Source organism: Citrus sinensis, chromosome 2, assembly GCF_022201045.2.
Source record: "Citrus sinensis cultivar Valencia sweet orange chromosome 2, DVS_A1.0, whole genome shotgun sequence".
Lineage (NCBI taxonomy): Eukaryota > Viridiplantae > Streptophyta > Magnoliopsida > Sapindales > Rutaceae > Citrus > Citrus sinensis.
Window position 1 is genome coordinate 6,790,949 of NC_068557.1, and position 19,760 is coordinate 6,810,708.

At 29.5% G+C, this 19,760-nt stretch overlaps 1 protein-coding gene across 1 annotated transcript; it reads right to left on the minus strand.

Annotated features, from left to right (window-relative positions):
- Positions 1-9,830: 9,830 nt before the first annotated feature.
- LOC107175887 (protein DMP7) lies at positions 9,831-10,547 on the minus strand. Its single transcript, XM_015527689.2, has one exon. The coding sequence runs from the start codon at positions 10,519-10,521 to the stop codon at positions 9,907-9,909; it is 615 nt and encodes a 204-aa protein (XP_015383175.2). The 5' UTR covers positions 10,522-10,547; the 3' UTR covers positions 9,831-9,906.
- Positions 10,548-19,760: the final 9,213 nt, after the last annotated feature.

The window sequence follows — 19,760 nt, forward strand, 5'->3', positions numbered from 1 at the left end:
TAACATAATTCTACAATTTAAAGCTCAAATTTCCAGCCACTAGGCTAAAGACTAAACTCTGAATCATCCACTTCATTTGACTGTTGCTCACTCATCAACTTTCGTCCAACTCTGAATCATCCACTTCAAATTGGGTTCATTAGACAACTACCCTTCTATGTGCATATATATATCTCACTCCCTGAAAATATATTAGCAAAAGAAAAAGAGCTTTTAGAGAAACAAGCAAAAGATTCCAGCAGAAAGGAGACGAAAATCAATCAAGAACCAGAAAAGCACAGTGCGCCAATATGATTGCAAGTTACAAGCATTAAATTCGAACAACTAATAATTATAATAAAAAAGGAAAGTGATAATGATTTTATAAAAATATATATATATCATAGGCAAAGTAATGGCGACGGCAAAGGAGATATCAAATCTCCTTCTGCACTACCAGCTGCAACTAACTTGCACTGGGATGCCGGAGTACTTTCTGAGTTTTGACTATTGACCTTGACCCTTCGGCATTTTTACAGTCTTGTTTAAAATCACGTGAAAGTGAAGCCTAAAAAGGTACTGCCAAACTTTTCACTGATATTATTACTAGTTTTTTTTTTCCTTTTATTTGTTTAAATAATAAAAGATAGTTTAACTTCAAAGAAGCAGGAATCCTCCTCAAAATATAGAAGCAAATAATAATAATAATAATAATAATAATAATAATATATAAATAAAAAATCCTGACCATGTGCATATTGAAAAGAAAATCAGAGATCACGAGTTCAATCATGCTGCCCTTTTATACCCTTTTAAGCATAACAGCACGAAAATTGCAAAGAGGGAAAATCAAAGTGTAATAGAGCATAAATTGTAAAGAGAAAAGCCGAGACTCACAAATATTCACAGCGGCAGCTGAAGTATATGTTGATGAACACAGAACACAGCCGCGATTAAGGTGGATTTCAACCCCTTTTGCTGGCCGCGACAGAGTGAGAGATGAGACAAGTGATGCTAATGAGTGGTGAAACGAACAAAGCCTCACCGTGAAGGTGATGACAGGCCACACCGCGAAGGATCTAATCTGATCTGAAGAAGAGATTACATGAGAGTTGAAGAGAGAGTGAGAGAGATTAAGTGAGGACTGAGGACTGAGGACTGAGGAACGAGTCACGGCTCACGGGTGAGAGAGGAACGGATGAGACTTGAGAGATTGAGAGGAGAAATTACAGATTTACAGTAGAGTTCAGTTGAAGAGAGTGAGAGATCGAGTAATCGAGATTTTGAGAGAGGAACGAGAGAGATTAAGAGATCTAGGGTTCACTTTTGTTTTTTTTAATTTTTCTATTTATATTTACAGATTTGCGAATAAAAATTAATATTAAAATAAATAATATCCGAGTCCAGGTTCCGGATTTGCGGGTTCACCTAAAATCGGATCCGGACCTGAAAATATGCGGGTTCTCAAAAACTGATCTGGATTCCGGATAAAAATTATTCCGGTGCAGGTTGAACCCGGACCGGATTTTTCGGGTTCAGTCCGGGTCCGGGTTTGGTTGTCATCCCTAGAAAGGATTGAGATTCCCACTCCATAGGCCCCCATCCATTTTTGGAGTGGGGAGTGGGAGTGTGAATCCACTCCCACCTCTTTCTTTTTTACTCTCATTTTATTAAATAATAATTAATTAAATTTAATAAAATAAATATTATTATATTTATTTAAATATTATTTTATATTTAACTAAATAATAATTTGCATTGATTCTAAGTTAAAATTACTTTAAAATAATATTATTATATTAATGGAGAATTAATAATATTACTATATACTATCTTTATTTGAAAATATAATAATATTATATTTATTTTAAAATAATAGTATTATATTTATTTAATATTAATAATTAATAATAATAAATAGTTTATTCTAAGGAAATATTAATTTTGTACAATGTTAATAGTAGAAATGTTTTATTTATGTTACCCTTATCAATAATTTTTAATTTGCGTAATTAAAATTAATAAAAAAATGTGATGTACATAATTAAGAATATTAATAATTATCATAAATTTACAAATATTATAAAAGAAAATTTATTCACCAAATATATTTTTTATTAACTATAAAATAAATGTTTATTCATCAAATATATTCTTTATGAACTTTGTAATTAAAAACTACAATTCTTTAAATAAGGGTAAAATTATAATTTGAAACTATTTACTCCCAATGCAAGACAAAATAAACACATAAATTGGATTCTGATCTTTATTCCATACTTTCAATCCAATAAGTAAACGACATACTCCCACTCACACTCTTAGGATTCCCACTCCTCAAAGTGTATGCCTAATAATTTCCCTTACTTCTTTCTACTTCATGTTTAAATTTTTTAATTAGACCACCAAATCATTAAGTCAATTTAAAAATAATGACATCATAGAGATATTTAAGTATTTTAATTTTATAATTTTAAGCAGTAGTGGCGATTTGATACAAAACAAAAAAAGTCATGTAATAAATGGATAATTTCCCAATAAGGTAAGTGGTAAATTGATAATTTTACAATAAAAAGTACAATTATTTACTATTAATAAATCAAATACTCTAATTGGCATGTATTTATCAAATTGATATAAGTATAGATGTTAAAAGAATAAGCAATTAAGATAAAATTAGATTCTTAAATTATTTTTTATGTTTATTAAATTTATAATTGTGAATGACATGTAACTAATCAAATTGACATAAATATTTTAAATAACAATTAAGACAATGTTAGTTTCTTAATATAATATTATTTTCAAAATTTTAATTTTCAAAATCTTTGGTTTTAGAATTTTTTCTTTTACATTTTAGAGGGCAGAATCATTATTTGCATACTTAAATAGTCCAAGGGGTAAAATAATCTTTTAGCATAAATTCTGTTAAATATTCTATTACTTTTAACAATTTTGTGGTGAAATGATAAAAACTAAAATATTAAGTGGAAAAAATAATTGTCAGAATTTTTAAATGATAAAACGATATATAAAAAAAAAGTGATTATTTAATAATATCCCATCTAGAAAAAGAATAAACAAAACAAGTAAAACTGAACACAAAATATAATTTTATGTAAGACTCCTTATGAGAAAGTTAAATAATTAACACAGTGAGCACTGACTATTAGCATGAAGTTTGTTCACTAAATAACTCTCTTAACTAAAAGGTAGAATGACTTTAAACAATTTAATGATCATATAAGAGAGATATCTTATATTTGGCTCAGTCTTAGTAATTATCAATCTAATTTTATTACTATAAATGAAGACTTGTTTTAAATTTAAAAAAAAACAATTATAAAAGTTAGATGATTTATTATATGAGAAAATTTTTTTAAGAATCAATTCTCTAGTTTGATTATATCTATGATCCTACATGAGATCATGTGATAATATGTACAATAGGAAAATGTAAGAAAACATAATGAAAAAGAAAAATAATCATACATTTAAAAAAAGAGTTCAGCTACGGTGTAACTGTGGTACCGTGCCACAATTGCATCCAGTCATTGGATGTCAGTGGACTAACACATTCAACGGCTGAATGTAATTATGGTACGGTATTACAGTTGTATCACAAGTTTCTCCTTAAAAAAATTGTTAGATTATACATTTCAAAAAATTGTATTAGAAATATTCTCAGAATGTCGTGGCATATCCATTTCAAAGCAGTCAATATTAATAATATTTTTGTTTTGACTTGGGATTATGACATATACGTCAGTATTATTGATTTTCATTTTTTTTTTTTGGGGTTTTGACAACTTTACTCTAAGAAATAAATATAGAATTGGAAATTTTTTTTTAATTAATTATTTTCAAAAGAAAATCCCAGTCAATAGTTTAAAACGCGCTCTCGTGGGGAATGTGAATTGTGTGCACCTGAGGTGTTCTGTAACTTCTGTTTCTTCCAGAAGGGCCCACTTTGAGTTTAATAATAAAAATATGAAAAGGAGTCTTGTTTTGTTTTAAAAAAAAAAATTTGGAAGTGGAAAGGGAAGTCTTGTTTGGTTTCATTTTTCTACTAATATAATCTGAATTTGTGGAGCAGAACAGCCTAAGGCAGCTGGTTGGGCTGCGAAGTTATCATTTTGGATTCGAGTGCCCTTCGAGGTCGGCCAATTGTCCATGTTCTCTAAGTTTCGACACCTAAATTTTTGTTCATTAATGGGGTCATCTTTACTCCACATAACTAAATCTTAGCAGTCGCCTGAGATTTGATTAAAAGAAAATGCTATTCGGACGTGAAGAAGACACTATGAAAATAGAAACGATGGCGCTATTTACGAATAGTGCATCGTTCTGGTCTGATATAGTAATATTGTTGCATGAACAATAACGTTATTTTTATCTTCCTACTACTTAAAAATCAGTGTTCTTGTTTGATCCTAAAGGTCAGATCAATGGTTTTTTTTTTTTCCAAATATTTGTTAGGTTATTGGTTTTATTAGGGTTGTTACAATTTTTTATTTTTTTTTTAATTTTCTTTTCGGTTTGTAATTGACCTTAGAATATATGTTAAATACCTAACAAGTGACTCTAAGAACATCTAAGACTCTTTTTTTTTTAAATTATTTAAAGAAGAATAATTTCCACACTAAATTAGACTTCTTATTGACCTTATTATTATTCTATGCCCCTAAAAGTATGTGATACAATAACAATTACTAAATTTAATAAAAAAATTATCTATTCATTATTTACTTGAGCATACATTATTAATCCTCATTGACATAGTATGTGATTTATGTATTAGGTATCTGATATCAATATTACAAGATATAAATCACAGGTTCTCTATAAATAAAAAATTGTTCATAATTATTAATAAAATTGACATTTCATTATGTAAGATTGTAACTTTTCTTCTTTTTTTTATTGGGAGTAGTTTTATCTTAATTATTATAGTAAAGACCTCAAGTTGAATAATTAATATGCATATGAGATATACATATTGAATGAAATTATTATGAATTAGAATCTAATTTAACAAATATCATTGATCATCAAATCACACAAGTTTTAATAAGTTTAATCAACCTTAATATTGAGTGGGTAATGAACTTGAATTACGTTTGGGATAAAAGCTGGATAAGAAAAAATTTCAAGACTAACAATTTTAATCTTATCCAGAGCCATTTTGGTTGCTTCGATTAAGAAAATAAGCTAATTTTTAATCCGAAAATCTTGGGATTATCAATCCTTTTCTTTTACATGGGTTTACAAGTAATAAGAATAGCTAGTGAAATCTCAGTCCTCTCTTATCTCACTAAAACAAAAACAAATCTTAACTCAAAAATTCATATATGCTTTGACTTAACTCTCCCATAAGCAACATGTTAGAAATTTTAAGTTTCGATTTATGTTTTGCTTTGCTCTTCATCTTCTAATTAAATTGGCGCTTCTATTATAGATCTTAAGATTACTATATTTTTCATTTCTTTTTTTTGGGTGCTTTGGTTGCAGGAACTGAAAACTCAGCTTTTTTCTATGATAAGTGAATGTGCTTCGCCAAAACTCATTTATTTTGCTTGCCTTTTCCAACTTGGGAGTAACCTTATTCTAATTTTTGTATTAACAATATATGTTGTGTCTAGTTCTATTGGTGGATCGTTTTCTTCTCATGGCCATAAATTTGTTTGATTATGTTAGAACTTTTTTATATCATTTTTCTAACTTATTTATTTATTTAATTTGTACAATCTACTGCTTTATTTTCTTTATTTCATATTTAATTATATAATTATAGACCTTTTGATGAATAAATATGGACGAAAGACAAAATGTGTTACTCTTACTTGCAAATGAGTTTCGTAAGCAAAAATTGGATGTTTGTATTATGAATGTTGTTATCTTACGCCATATAATAGCAAGCTTTCATGAAAAATATGTGCTCAAGAATCACACTTTTGCTAGGCTTCAAACTCATCTTTAAGCTCTAGATGATATAATTGGCAATGGAGATGCATAATGTGCAAATCAACTTAGGATGGATAGAAGAGTTTTTGAGTTATTATGTGAAATATTTCATAGTGATGGAAGGTTAAAGATGGATAGTGTAGTTTCTGTAGAAAAATCAAATAATTAATAATTACTTCAAGTATTATGAAGAGACGCTTAATAAATTCTTTAATTCTATTTTGAATAGAGTTTGACGACTACAACACATTTGGAAAAGTCAAATGAAAGTGTGGATAATCTTATTGGTAAGTTATGAAAAGAAAGTATCAATTCATAACTCGTTGCTTATGTTAATAAGAATGGATCTTCTCTTCATCAAAGAGTTAGGGTGCAAAAGATGTTATTGAAACAATTAGAACAAGCAAAATATTTAAGACGTTGCAAAAATGATGAAGAAAGAAAGGAGTTTATGAAGAACTTACACTAGGTGGGTATGATGATTAATAATGGTAGTATTTTGGGATCATTTTGCACAAAAGACTAATCATATGTGGTGTTGGTGAGTCTACAAAGCTGATGATGACAATTTTTTTTTTTTTTTTTGTAGCCAATCATATGAATTATATCTTCTTCTTTTTTTCTGTAGTTGACTGTAAACTATTGGTTATAAATGGTACCCACCATCTTTTTGTAAGTATTTAATCACATGTTAGATAGCGGCTTAATGATAAACATGCATAATGTATCAAATACGTTATAATTGATTGTTTATCATATAAATATATTATATGATAAATTGTATCTTATTTAGATCAAATTGTTGCTCTATAGTTTGATTGGGTTTATATTTTTTTTTGGTAATCTTATAAAGCATAAATAATATTTATGTCAAGTGGTTAAATATTGAGATATAAAATATTATATAAGGCAAAACTTATATAACTGGCTTTTTTCAAAAGAAAAATTAATGTCATTTGTATGAGGCAAAACTTTTTTCGAAAGTTATTGTAAAATTTAAGCACAATTCATTTCACTTTCTGTACTAGTTATTATTATTGTTACTTATCCAAACTTGTAAACTTCTAAATATTGGAGAATATTGTTATAGTCCTGTCTAACATTGTACCAAACAAAAGACAATATTATATCTAATTTAGTTTAATCCAATCTAATCTAATACAGTCTAATCCTAAAAAGTTAATCTAATCAAATCATATCTTCCAAACATAGCATTGCATTCATGTATAATGTCTTTTGAATTATTATGAATTGAGATTCATATAAACAGTCAAAAACTTGATAGCTTGGAGTAGTACTTAATTGCAGTTTATTTAATAAATTATTTACTGAATGAAATTATATATTATAAAAAGTGATCATTAGAACAAATTCTAATTTAGGATAAGTATGTAATGATAGAGACATGACACTTATCATGGGCATGGCTTTAATTACGAGCATCAAAGGTCTAAGATTGGACTTAATATTAATTAAAAGGAGTTTTAATTAATTAAGCTTTTATTTATTATATGGTTCATTAGAGTGCAACATCGGGCTTTCAGTGGAATAACATGGGTTAATTTAGTAATTTTGATATGTACTAGACATTAACTATTAAGTTGGAGTTAGGAAGGTTATGGTTTGCAGTCCATCTGCTAGCTTAATTCCTAATTAAATTCTGACTCTAATAAGTGTCTTATGCAAAGGAGAAGAAATTATAGTAGACTTTTTTCTTTTTAGACTAGAGATTTTTCTCTACAAAAGGAAAAGAGAATGTTTTAGGATCTTCATCTCCTACATACAATTAAGATTCTCTATGCGTCCACACATATGAGAGAGACAATTAAGGATAACAAAGAAGGCTGGAACCATAGTTTGCAAATCCCAGCGATGATGGTGGAAAGATTGCAATAATTCTTTCAATTTTCATCGAAAATCTAAAGTATTGTTCTAATCTTATACATGTATACATAATTTTAAAAAAAAATCTTGTCTTCTGCTGATTTTATTAAATAAAAAATTTATTTTTCTAGGCCTAATTTACCAATAGCCTAAAGGTCAGACCAATGTTTTTTTTTCAATTTTTTTTAGGTAATTGGATTCAGTTCAATTTATTACGGTTTGATTTTTTTTAATTGTTTTTTGGTTTTTGATTGACCTTAGAATATTTGTTAAATGCTTGAATAGTGACTCTAAAAGCATTAAATATTTTTTTAATCATTAAGATAAGAATAATTTCCACACTAGATTAGACTTCTTGCTCACAAAATTGATTTAAAAAATCGACAAGATAAATAATGTTAGAGATCTCAATATTTAAGTCTCATCTAGTATGACATTTATCAATTAAATGATAAAATTGAGTAATACGTAATTTATATTTATCATTTAAAAGATTAGTAACATATAATATTGATATTCAAATAAGGACTTAAACGTTGAGATTTCTATGATTTCTGTATTTCATTATTTCCGAAAAGATTGAAAAGATTGATTGTTCCATATATGTAAGTTGGAAAATGACTGTCGGTTCCTGCGAAAATTTTTCTGAAGGAGAATGTTAATTGATATGCTTCAAGAATCGCCACTCTTAACATTAATTTCAAAATGTTACAAATAGGAATAAATAAATTGCATTTCTGTTGATCCTTTTGTCTTGTCTAAAAAGCTAAATGAACAAGCAAAAATGCATAATTTCTATTTAGACTCGGTCAACGGCAAAGCTTACAAGCTACATATATATCTCGGTGGAATGTAAAGCAAATCTTGACATATAAAAATTATTCGAGCTTTGAATATAATATTCTTCTCAAATGAATGTCATTTAATTTGTGATTTCACTGTTTCGGGAAGTACGGCCTTTCAGGAATGTGCAAGAAACTGAAATATGAATGGGAACGTTTCCCAGATAAAATATTAATACTAAGTTTTAGAGAGAGAAGAACCAATTCCCAATGGTTCTGCATTTAGGTCCCCCTTTGCAGATGCCAGAAGGCTCTGAAATGAAGCACTTGATGATGATTTGATCATACAATGCAAGTATGCGACAACAGCAGCAAAAAGAAACGTGTTTGCGAATCCATGCAAAAAATAAATCCACTTTAGCCGATACTTAGCTGCCTCAGCCCCTCTGCTGAAAGTATCTTAGCTCCTTCAAGGCTTCAACGACCCACAATCTTTTGGAAGTACCAAATCACTATCGAACGTTGCGCTTTGAATCCATCAGTGAAACACAGAACAAAATACATCACAACACATATTACCAAATTAAAGGCCTAGGGTGAAAAACTTGTTAATAGCCTTGTCAAATTGACCTCGATAAGTGAAAATTGGAGACACAAGTTGGAATGTGAGGACAGAACAGAAGGGGAGTACTAGCTTTGTCAATTTTTTTTTTTTTTTCCTTAGCGTTATTTATTTTTTCTTTTTTTAGTTCACGGCCTTTTGTTTGCTCGTCTTTGTGAGTTTTCGGTAAGGGATTGTCCGTTTTCTTGATCCCCATCATGAGATTCCTGATGTTTTCCTTTTGGCACGCATGGATCAAATTTTCCTAATCTGTGCCGAAAACTGAGAGAGCCCATCAAAACTTTGTAATGGCGTAGATTTCGTGTTCATTTTTTGAGTCGTTACATCAGTTCTTAGATGGTTTGCATATTGTGGAGGTCCTCATCAGTCATCATAACAATTCTGAAAATTTGAGGACCATAGCATGCTGGTACCTTTTCTTTGGGAAACCACTAGTTATACATCATATGTGTAGCGCTTTTCATTTTCAGATCAATGTTGATTCAGAACTGAATTTTGGATTAGTTTCACAATTTGCTTCAAAGCATTGCAGAGAAACAAATCCTGACCATCAATTTTATATTCGACAAAAATACTAGCCATACAATGCTCTGATTATACAACCCCTGAAATAATTTAATTTGCAAGATGGAGCTTCTCAGTACCAACACTATATTGTAACACAAGATGAAAATATTAATGCTTAGAGAGAGGGCAGCCAATGCCATGGCGCTTGCTAGGGAATAGCACAAACAAAATGCTGCACGCGATGCCAATCCCAATAGGCACTCGAATTAGGAGTTCCTTGGTTTCCTCTGAGGGTGTTGGAAAAAAGCAATTTACAACATTTTTATCAAACAAAGCAATCGTGGCAAAAACCAATATGGAAGCAAATGCATGAAAAAGATCAATAAACTTAAGCTGATATTGAGCTTTTTCCTCTGGTGCAAGTTTCAGTGATGTGTCAATAACCCACAAGCCTCTGAATGTAGCTAGTCCATACCTAACCTTGCCCCTTTCATCTCTAAAGCTATCGGTTAAACGCAGAATGAAACATGATACGCCGCAGAGAGCCAAGAGGCCTAGAGTGATGACCCGGCTTGCGTGTGTGGGACAACGGCCTTGATGAGTTAAAATTGGAGAAAGAATTTGGAACGTGAGGACAGAACCTGTGGGGAGAAGCCTGGCCAAATGTGCTGTGCCTTTGAATGTTTTTCTTATTGCCTTTTGTGCTGGTGTTTTTTGTGCTTTTGGTGCATTTTCCAAGAGAGGCAGCTGCTGTTGTTGCCGGAGATTTGTTCTAACATCCATCACTCTGATTCTTTTTCTAAGTCTTGGTGATTGTGAAGGAGCTACTTTCATGCAAGAAAGAAACTGAAAACTCTTAGCCAAGAGTTTAAATAATTGGGGTGTTTTTAATTTAATTTATTAATTTTGTTCGCAAGTGCATTTAGTGAAGATTACCTTTTATAAATGAGAGAGGAGTTTATTTTAGCAACTTCTGTGGAGTGGTATTAATTTTGGTTAATTTACTTTAATTAGGGGAAGTTTCATTTGTTGGGAGGTTTTGAGTTTGCCGACATTGAATGAGTGAGTGAGAGACAAAATTATTGCTTTGTTTTTAACTTAAATCCTACTTCTCAGCGGTGATGTATTATTATTGGTTAAAAGGTTAACAGCTCATTTGAGATCGGGCCTTCCCTACCCAATTCGGGAGTTTATTATATAAGGGGAGAGCTTATCCCACCCCTCTAAAATTCTCAATACACCCTCTTTTCTTGTCTTCCCCCCCCCCCCCTTACATTTACTATTTTATCTTTTATTGCCATAGTGCCATCATACAGATCTTTGATTAATTAGTTTTGCAATGAAATAAAGGGCTGCGTCAATGTCAATTAAGTGAAAATGAACTCAAGTATTACAGCATTGATTTTAATACTGACAATAAAGAAGTTCTTTGAGTTAGGGTAATAAGATTTTTGTTTGATGAAGCAATGGAAGTGTTAGATGCAATTTCTAGCCGAGAAGGATTTTGTATGCAACACTTTTTGAAATGATAGATTCGAATGCTTGAACTAGTGCGAAGAGTATAAGTCCACCAGAGGGCTTTAAATTGGAAGCATCCACCAGGGAATTGGGGCATGTTAAATGTTGATGCGGCCATAAATGCATTATCAGAAAACTGGAGGGGAGAGACGATGGTTGCAGGACTGGAGAGCACGTCTTTTAACGGGGTGTTTTGAGAATTTTACACTAAAATCAAAGGAAGGAAACTTAATAGACGCTACTAAATGAATTTAATTCAAACAAAGTGTTTACAACAACAGTAAGTTTAGGCACAAAAAACCCAGCTTCTTAGTTTTAAAACACAATTCACTCGATGCTTATAATTGCTTTACCTTAAACCAACTTAGCAGCTCCCAATCCTTCGAAGCTTTCTCTACTCCTCTAACACCACTTCCCATAGGAGATTATGACGATAAAACTAACCAGCTATGCTACCAACAATTCAAGAATCCTAAATTAACACACTCCCGAACTTGCTGCAAGTTGCAAGCACCGTAGTTGTTCAACGGCAGCAAGGAAAATTAAGAAAATTTACTTTAAAAATCCATCAATGTGCTTACCGACTAAGGAGGATTTCAAAATTATACCGTGAATGCGCAGAAACTTATTCAAATCATGTTCCAAAAAATAATAAATTATGTGAAAATTCAGCCAAACCATGTAAGTTCATAATTCAGCTGAACAGTACCAGTTTAAAACCCAAAATAAACTAGAAACTAGCATAGAAATTCTTATTATTAAGAATCTAATAAGAATTTTTAACATGCATGCAAGACATTTTGAATTCGTTATGAGCTTGAATAAAAAAGAAGAATTTGAGAAAGAAAAGATAAGCTTATGTCAATTTATATAAAATAAATTTGTACGGCTTCATCATTACTTTTGAAAGGGACAGTGAGATTCAAGAATTTTAGAATGTGGATGATCAAATTTAAATAGTTGTTACCAATTGTTGAATCAATTATTGATAAATTATGAAGAGAAAACCCACAGATAAGCTAAATCAATCCGAGCTTTGTAATTTTGGTAGATGAAATTTCAGCGTGTGTAAGCGTTCTAATTTTCTGAATTATTCATCAATTTGGTTTTCAAAAAAAAAAAAATGGGAATTTTGAAGGAAACAAAAATAACTAAAAGTGTACGGGAGTTAGGCGTAAAGTCCGTACTCAAGGCATACGCATTACGTGATGCACAATTTTTTAAACTCCAGCCAATTATATTTTTCTTTTTTATTTTTCTTGATTACTACAGCCAATTAGATTAAAGTGCTTGAAATCTAACGGCAATACAAAATGCACATTTCTAAAACTTCAACCGTTAGATTAAAGTGCTTCGAATCTAACGGCTGTAACTCTCGGAGGAACGCAGCTTCACCCTAAAATAAAGATTTTATTTTGTACCTGGAGTCTCGAAGATTTTTGTTGCTCTCAAACTTTCCACAAATTTTTGGGTTTTGCATTGTCTTTGAATGTGTTTTGCTTCCCGCAGACAATTTGATTCACTTTCATTGATCAACTGGAATTTTTTTATGTTTTTTAGAATGATTACAAAAAAAAGAGAGAAACAAAACTATAAACTTGGATTCTAAATATTCAAAAGATTCAATTTAAAAAGTATAAAAGGAAGAGGCAAGTACTTAAATTTGATTAACACTCCCCCATTGAATCAACTATGGGCGAAAAATTTGCTTTCGTGGAGGCAAAAGGATGGCAAACATTGGGCTTGGGCTGGATTTTTTCAAGTCCAGGCCTGAGCCTATTTCAAGTTTAGTGTAAGGGTTTGGGCCGGGTCGAGCTCATTGTGGGCCTGGGTCTGACTTTGGCTTTTTTATTTTTTAAAATGTTTTTAAATTATTATAAATTTGAAGTAAATTAATAATCAACAAGTTATTATAATCATAAATAAATTAAATAAAATGAATATTTCAAAGTAAAATAATAAATAAAGCAAATAAAAGCTCATAACTTTAAATTTGTTTAATACTGGATTCTCTAATTCAAACGCTATTTTATTTAATTAACACAAAAGAGAGAGTTTAGTATCATAAATTTAGTTTTTTTGAATCATCATTGATTTATAAGTTAAGAATTTAAGTTTTCTTTAAATTACTTTTTAATTTTAATTATATTATTCTAATTTATAAATTTATTTTTTAAAAAAAATGTGGCGCCCTCATGCATGAGGGCCGGGCCAAAGCCTGCGGGCCGGGATGGGCTTGGGCCGGCCCGAGCTTTTTTGCCCATCCTAGCAAATGGAGAGAACTAAAAGATGCAGAGAATTTGAAAAGAAACACCTGGGTTTATTAGGGAAAGGGTTATTTATGGAAATTCAAGTGGGTATGAAATTATGAATAGAAATAATATAGTTGTTATAGTGAATTTACTTTCCGAATTGACAAATTAAAATTCGGAGTCAGAATCATTGACAACATTTACTTTAATATTTACTAAATAGAGGTGAGACTAGAAATCGAAATTGTGAGCCCACCCCTATTTGGGAATGAAAAATGAAAGACTAATTTCCAAAGGGGTTGTGAATCAATTTTTGATTCTCAAAATTGACAATTTTACCTAAATTTATATTATTATATTCCTAAAATGCCCTCATCACTGTAAGAGAGAGAAGGAAACTCGTGACTGCAAGCTCCCTCATTGTTGTCGGTCGTTGCGTCATAGGCAGTAGCTATCACGAGCAGCAATTTTCATATCGCTGAAGTGAAACCACCAGCAATAACGACCATCGCATTGGGATATGATGATACCAACGATGACGATGATGTCGGTTACGATCTAGTGACGATGATGACACCGATGATAATGATGAAGCTTACGATGACAATAATTATTATCGTCATCATTATTGTTGCTGTTGTTGTTATTATTTTAATGATAAAAAGTATAATAATTAATTAATATTAATGTTCATAATAATAATATTATTGTTGTTATTAATTACTATTAAGAATAATTAATAATAATAATTTTTTAATGATAATAATCGAAATCATAAAAGTACAAAATCATAATTATGACAATAGTTAATTAATGACTTTTCAATAATTTGTAACAATTTGAGTCATTCTAATTTGATTCCAAGATAAAGTAAACACATTAATGGCAACACAGCTCATTTTGATTCTGATTCTTATAGCTTAAGTAAACAACGTATTACAGTAAAACTTCTGTATAGTCATATTGTTGCGATTGGAGAAATTTATTCTTATAAAAATGTTATAACTCAATAGAGGTATAGTACAAAAATTATTGTCTCTGCTTAATTATCTTTAATGCAAGTGATATAAAGGTAAATTATGTCATGTATTAATAAATTAATAAGTAAGTGAGTCAAATTTAATGGATAGATATTAATAAAAAAGATATATAGTTTAAAAAAACTAATATAAAAAGTTTCATATCAGGAAGGTACAAACATACTTGAGAAGTTAGAAATATTTTGTTTTCAAGAAGAATATGCATATGCCAACCAATTAATACATACCCACAAATTGAGAGATGTGGTTGCAACTTTGAAGAACAAATCATTGTCACAAGCAACTTTAGAAAAATATTTTATTCCATCTTAATTATTTAATATAATATGACATATATTTTTGAAATATTATTACTATCTGGAGATAAGTTTATTAAGACGACACTTACAAAAAATATAACTTATTACAATGTGGAGTTTATTCATAATTATAACTGATCCCGAGTTGGAACCATAATTTTTTATTACTATGAAGAGGTTATTTCTATATAAAATATTTTTATCTGGAGGTTCTGCTATATAATTTTAATTTCTCATTTTGATTGTAGTCTATTTTGATTTCTGTTTGAGTAAATGTACCATTAATATTATTGGACGGGGGATTTAGTTAGAAGAGGGGTTTGAAAAGGACTTTTTAGAGGGGTGGCAGAGCACTAATAAATCTTGGTATATATAAAATGGGTACTGGGTCTAAAGTAAATCCATTAAGGCCCAATTTGCTAGAGCTTATGTATTGTAAAATTAAGGGACAGAATTTGAGTGAACAATTGTAGATAAGATGCAATCTCCCGGTTCACCTGATTCAGACATTTTCTTTCTTTTTCAGTTGGTGTGAAACTGTTGACTCAAAAAAGTCTCTTTCTTTCTTTTTTTAATATATGTTCTGCCCCTGCTTTTATTGCATAATTAATTGCTGTTGTTTATTTCTCTATATATTAAAATCACAGCTTCTTTGTTCACCTCTGTGATGTATCAAGAGCATATATAATTTTTGTTATTAGAATCCCGATTCTATTTTAAGAAAATTGAGATAAACGTAAGATCCTACGAGTTAATTAATTGTCAAATTTGTTTACAATAATCGGGTAACCTATTATTCTTATCACTCTGGTTTCTAATCTCTCCTGTGTAATTATTAAAAAAATGGAAATAAAATCGGATTTTGGTTTTTGCTGAAGCTTTGGTTTTGGACTTACAATAATAATTGTTGATAAATACAAAATTACAATGTCATGTAATATTTTTTTTAAAAAATAAGTTTACCCATTTGGGTTTTTTTTTTTTTTTTTTTTTTTCTCATGAGAGAGCACATTGAATCAAAACGTAGCACTAATCTCTACATAATAATTACTTCACACTTCATCTAATTGATTGCCTTGTACCGAGAATCAAGGGACTTTTCTTAGCCGGCATGGCAGCATTCAATTTTTTAGGCGAGCCGCCCAAACAAAACACACTTTGATTACTTGAAAAGACTGTTAATTTAACCCATTTTATTAATGCATTGATCATGGCTTTCAATTTTTCTTATTTATTCATTTTCCTTTCTAGAATGTCATTGGCATTAAAGTGAACACCACAACCATAACGGGGGACAAATATAAATATGATACGCAGAATGTCAATTGAAATATTAGTGTAATTGGTATTCAAAATCCCATTTAATATGTTAGGTCGATTAGTTCAATCTAATTTGACTGATTGTGATTGGCTCTCTGGTGTTATCTAATTTTATTGGCTGAATCAAATTCGAAATCGAGTAGAAAATTTTACAAAATATCCACACATTTAATTGATCCGAATTTTGATAATCTTTTCGCAGCTTTCAATCTTGATCCCCAACCTTCTAGTATAAGCATAAAAACATTTCAAATTTCAAGCTGATCAAATGACTGCAAGTTATCAATACATCACACGATAACAAAATATTATGTTTTAATTAAGAGTAAGATTAGTATAATCATAACTCCATTCGAAAAAAAAGAGAGAGAGAAACGAAAATTAGTATTTAGTCGTAAATACTAATTAGTTTAATTAGTAAATTTTTTTTTTTTTTAAAAAAAAGACATGAGATCTAAATTTCGATTACATCCGTGAAAAAAATGAAATTGAGCTATCATGATGCTTTATAACTTAAAAATGAAAAAGCCTCCGGTTGCTTTGGCAAATAATTCATGATGCAGAGAAAGGGTTAAGCTAAACAAGTAAAAATTTATCGACATTGCATTTTATTTTTAATTTTTTACGGTGTCTTTGTGACTGGTAGATCGTTAATTTACTCGGCTCATAACATATGGATTTTTTAATTTTTTTTTTGTTTTGAAAGGACAATACATATGAATTTTTAATTGCGCTCGTGGTTTTAAAAAACTTTAATCATCAGTCAAAGAAAGATCAACCACTTTGTAAGTTAATAATGATTGATCGATTGACGATGGAAATGGAATCTTTTTTTCAACAACAATTTTGAAAAATGGATGTAAACTTTTTGTAATTGAATCAATCTTTTTTTTTTTTTTTGTTTTGTTTTGTTGTAGGAACAAAAAATCAATTACCCTAATTTCAACAACTCTTTTGCTTAAAGCCTTGCTTTGGTCGGATTTTTCAAAACGCATGTGACGCTGGTAATCAAAACATTGAAACTATTAAATCATGTGCCATTAAAAAAAATTAGGTGAGGAATCTCAAGTCAAATGACTCAAATCCAATCACCATCTAATCAATTGATTGCCATTTAGGATAACAAGTGTTGAATAAGGGCTCAAATTTTTTTGTTAACTTGTGATTGGAGAATATTGGTGGTGAGGAAATATTTAGCATTATCTTTGTTCATGATTATGCCCAATACTTATGCCCTATATTTATCCAATACTTGTATGATTGTGGAAGGAAAAGAAACAAGAAAATGACGGTGTACAGTTAGATTCTGAACATTTCAACAATTTAATTAGATTGGTGCATATTTAAAAGAATAATATTTGGAATTTTAATATTTCCATTCAACTTGAATCTCTATGTTACTAATCATTTATTTATTAGATGGTAGATATAACATTCCTACTTATTTATTAGATGGTAGATATAACATTCCTACCTAAAATTGATTGTTTTAATTAATTAAATTCAAACTTTTATTTTTAACAAGTTTAAAATATAACTACTCATATGAAATTATATTTATCAACTTATGATATGATGACACATGTCATTAATTGTGTCACAAGTAGATATCATTGTCGCTAATGAGTTAAGGTATCATATTTCCTTCATTTGGGGTAGATCATGTCACGACCCTTTTGACTCATCGAAATGGCATTGAGCCAATTGCAACATTTGCTAAGGACAAAGTTTAATCATTTTAAGTTACATTTATGAAATATTGTATTATACTACTGTTAAGGTATTTCATATTAATAATTAAGAACAAATTTCTCTTTATCACCTCTGCTTTTTTATATGTAAATTTAACTACCGTAAAATTTTGACATATTCTCTATACCAACTTTATTTTTAAACTTGTATTAATCAACTACTTTAACACTAACAAATGGTCATTTTACCCCTAAATGAATTAAGATACCATTTTATTCTACAAGATTTTGAAAAATAAAAATACTATAATCAAAAGATTTCTCGTGAAATATTTAATAAAACAAATAAACTTCAAAATCCATAATGTTAATTTTTTATAATCATAATTCGTTTAAAATTATTATATTAATTTTTTGCAATTATAATTTCATTCAATTTTTACAATTAAATTAAGTACAGGAAAGTTTAAAAAAATTAACATGAAGAGAAAAGTTCCCTATAATTATTGTAAACTTCCCTATAATTTAAAATTAATAAACTTCCCTATACTAAATTTAATTATAAAAATTAAATGAAATTATAGTTTCAAAAAATCAACATGATAATTTTTAAATAAAATTGTAATTATAAAAATTTACATATTGGATTTTGAGATTTATCTATTTTATTAAATATTTCATGGGTATTCTTGTAATTATGATCTTTTTTTTATAATTTTGTAGAAAAGAAAGGTCTTTTAATTCATTTAGGGTTAAGATGATCATTTGTTAATGTCAAAATGATTTATTGATACAAGTTTAGAAATAAAGATAGTGCAAAGAACATATTAAAATTTTGTAGTGATTAGATATACATATGACAAACACAAAGATAATTAAGAGATAATAATTTCCCTAGTGATTATAACTAATTTTAATTTTATTTGTATCGTGTTATTCATTATGTATCAAGTTGTCCCAACAGTGCAATGTGTCCTAAATTTTTAAGATATTAATTAAATTTTAAAGTCAATATTTACTTTTTATTGTAATATAAAGGGATTTTTTTTTTTTGTTATTGAGTGTCTTTTTTTTTTAAAGTATCGAGGTCTAACTAAGAATATGACTGGACGAAGCTAGGAATTTCTTTGTTCTTTTCCCTACATTGAATGAACAACAAAAACACAATTAATTATTTTTGCCAAAATTTTAAAATTGTGATATAAAAATAAGAAGAACAATCCGGTGTATTATTGCATGCACGTCTAGATCATCTGAGTGAGAAAATTGTAAATTTCACAATAATTTTTTTCTCTCTCAGATCTTAATGAGCACAGCCGTGCACGCACTTGACCAAAATCCATCTTAGCACGCAGGCAATTGCGCATTCATGTGCTTAAAATCATTAAACTCACTAATTATACATATTAAATTAATACTTTGATAATATAGGATTCACCATCCATCCTTCAATTTCAAAAGTACCGAGTTTTCAAGTCCAATAGACATGATCAAGACAGGTCCCACCATTAATCCCTTTCACATTGACTTATGACAACTGGATGGAGAGACTAAAGTAACATTTTCTTTCTCTTTCATAAAGTGGGAGTGAGATTTTTGTTATTATCCATTAAAAAAATTACACATTTTCTAATTGCGAATACTGGGTGCATTTTATTTTATGTTATACACTAGTTTTCTAATAAAAATCAATCAATTTACGAACGCCACATCTTTTAAGATAACAAAATTGGATACGTGTAGCACTACTCTTTTCTTATTGGAGAAACCATGATATGACTAGCAAATGGGTAGGAACATGATGAGAGTTTTTATTCCGAATATTTAATGTTCTAGAAACATTCTCAGAATTTATTCAACTTTTATTTTGATCACACATTTTGTCTACTAAAATAACTTCAC

Bases quoted from the DNA above. Each gene is read 5' to 3' on its own strand.
- LOC107175887 (XM_015527689.2), bottom strand. From the start codon at position 10,521: ATGGATGTTAGAACAAATCTCCGGCAACAACAGCAGCTGCCTCTCTTG.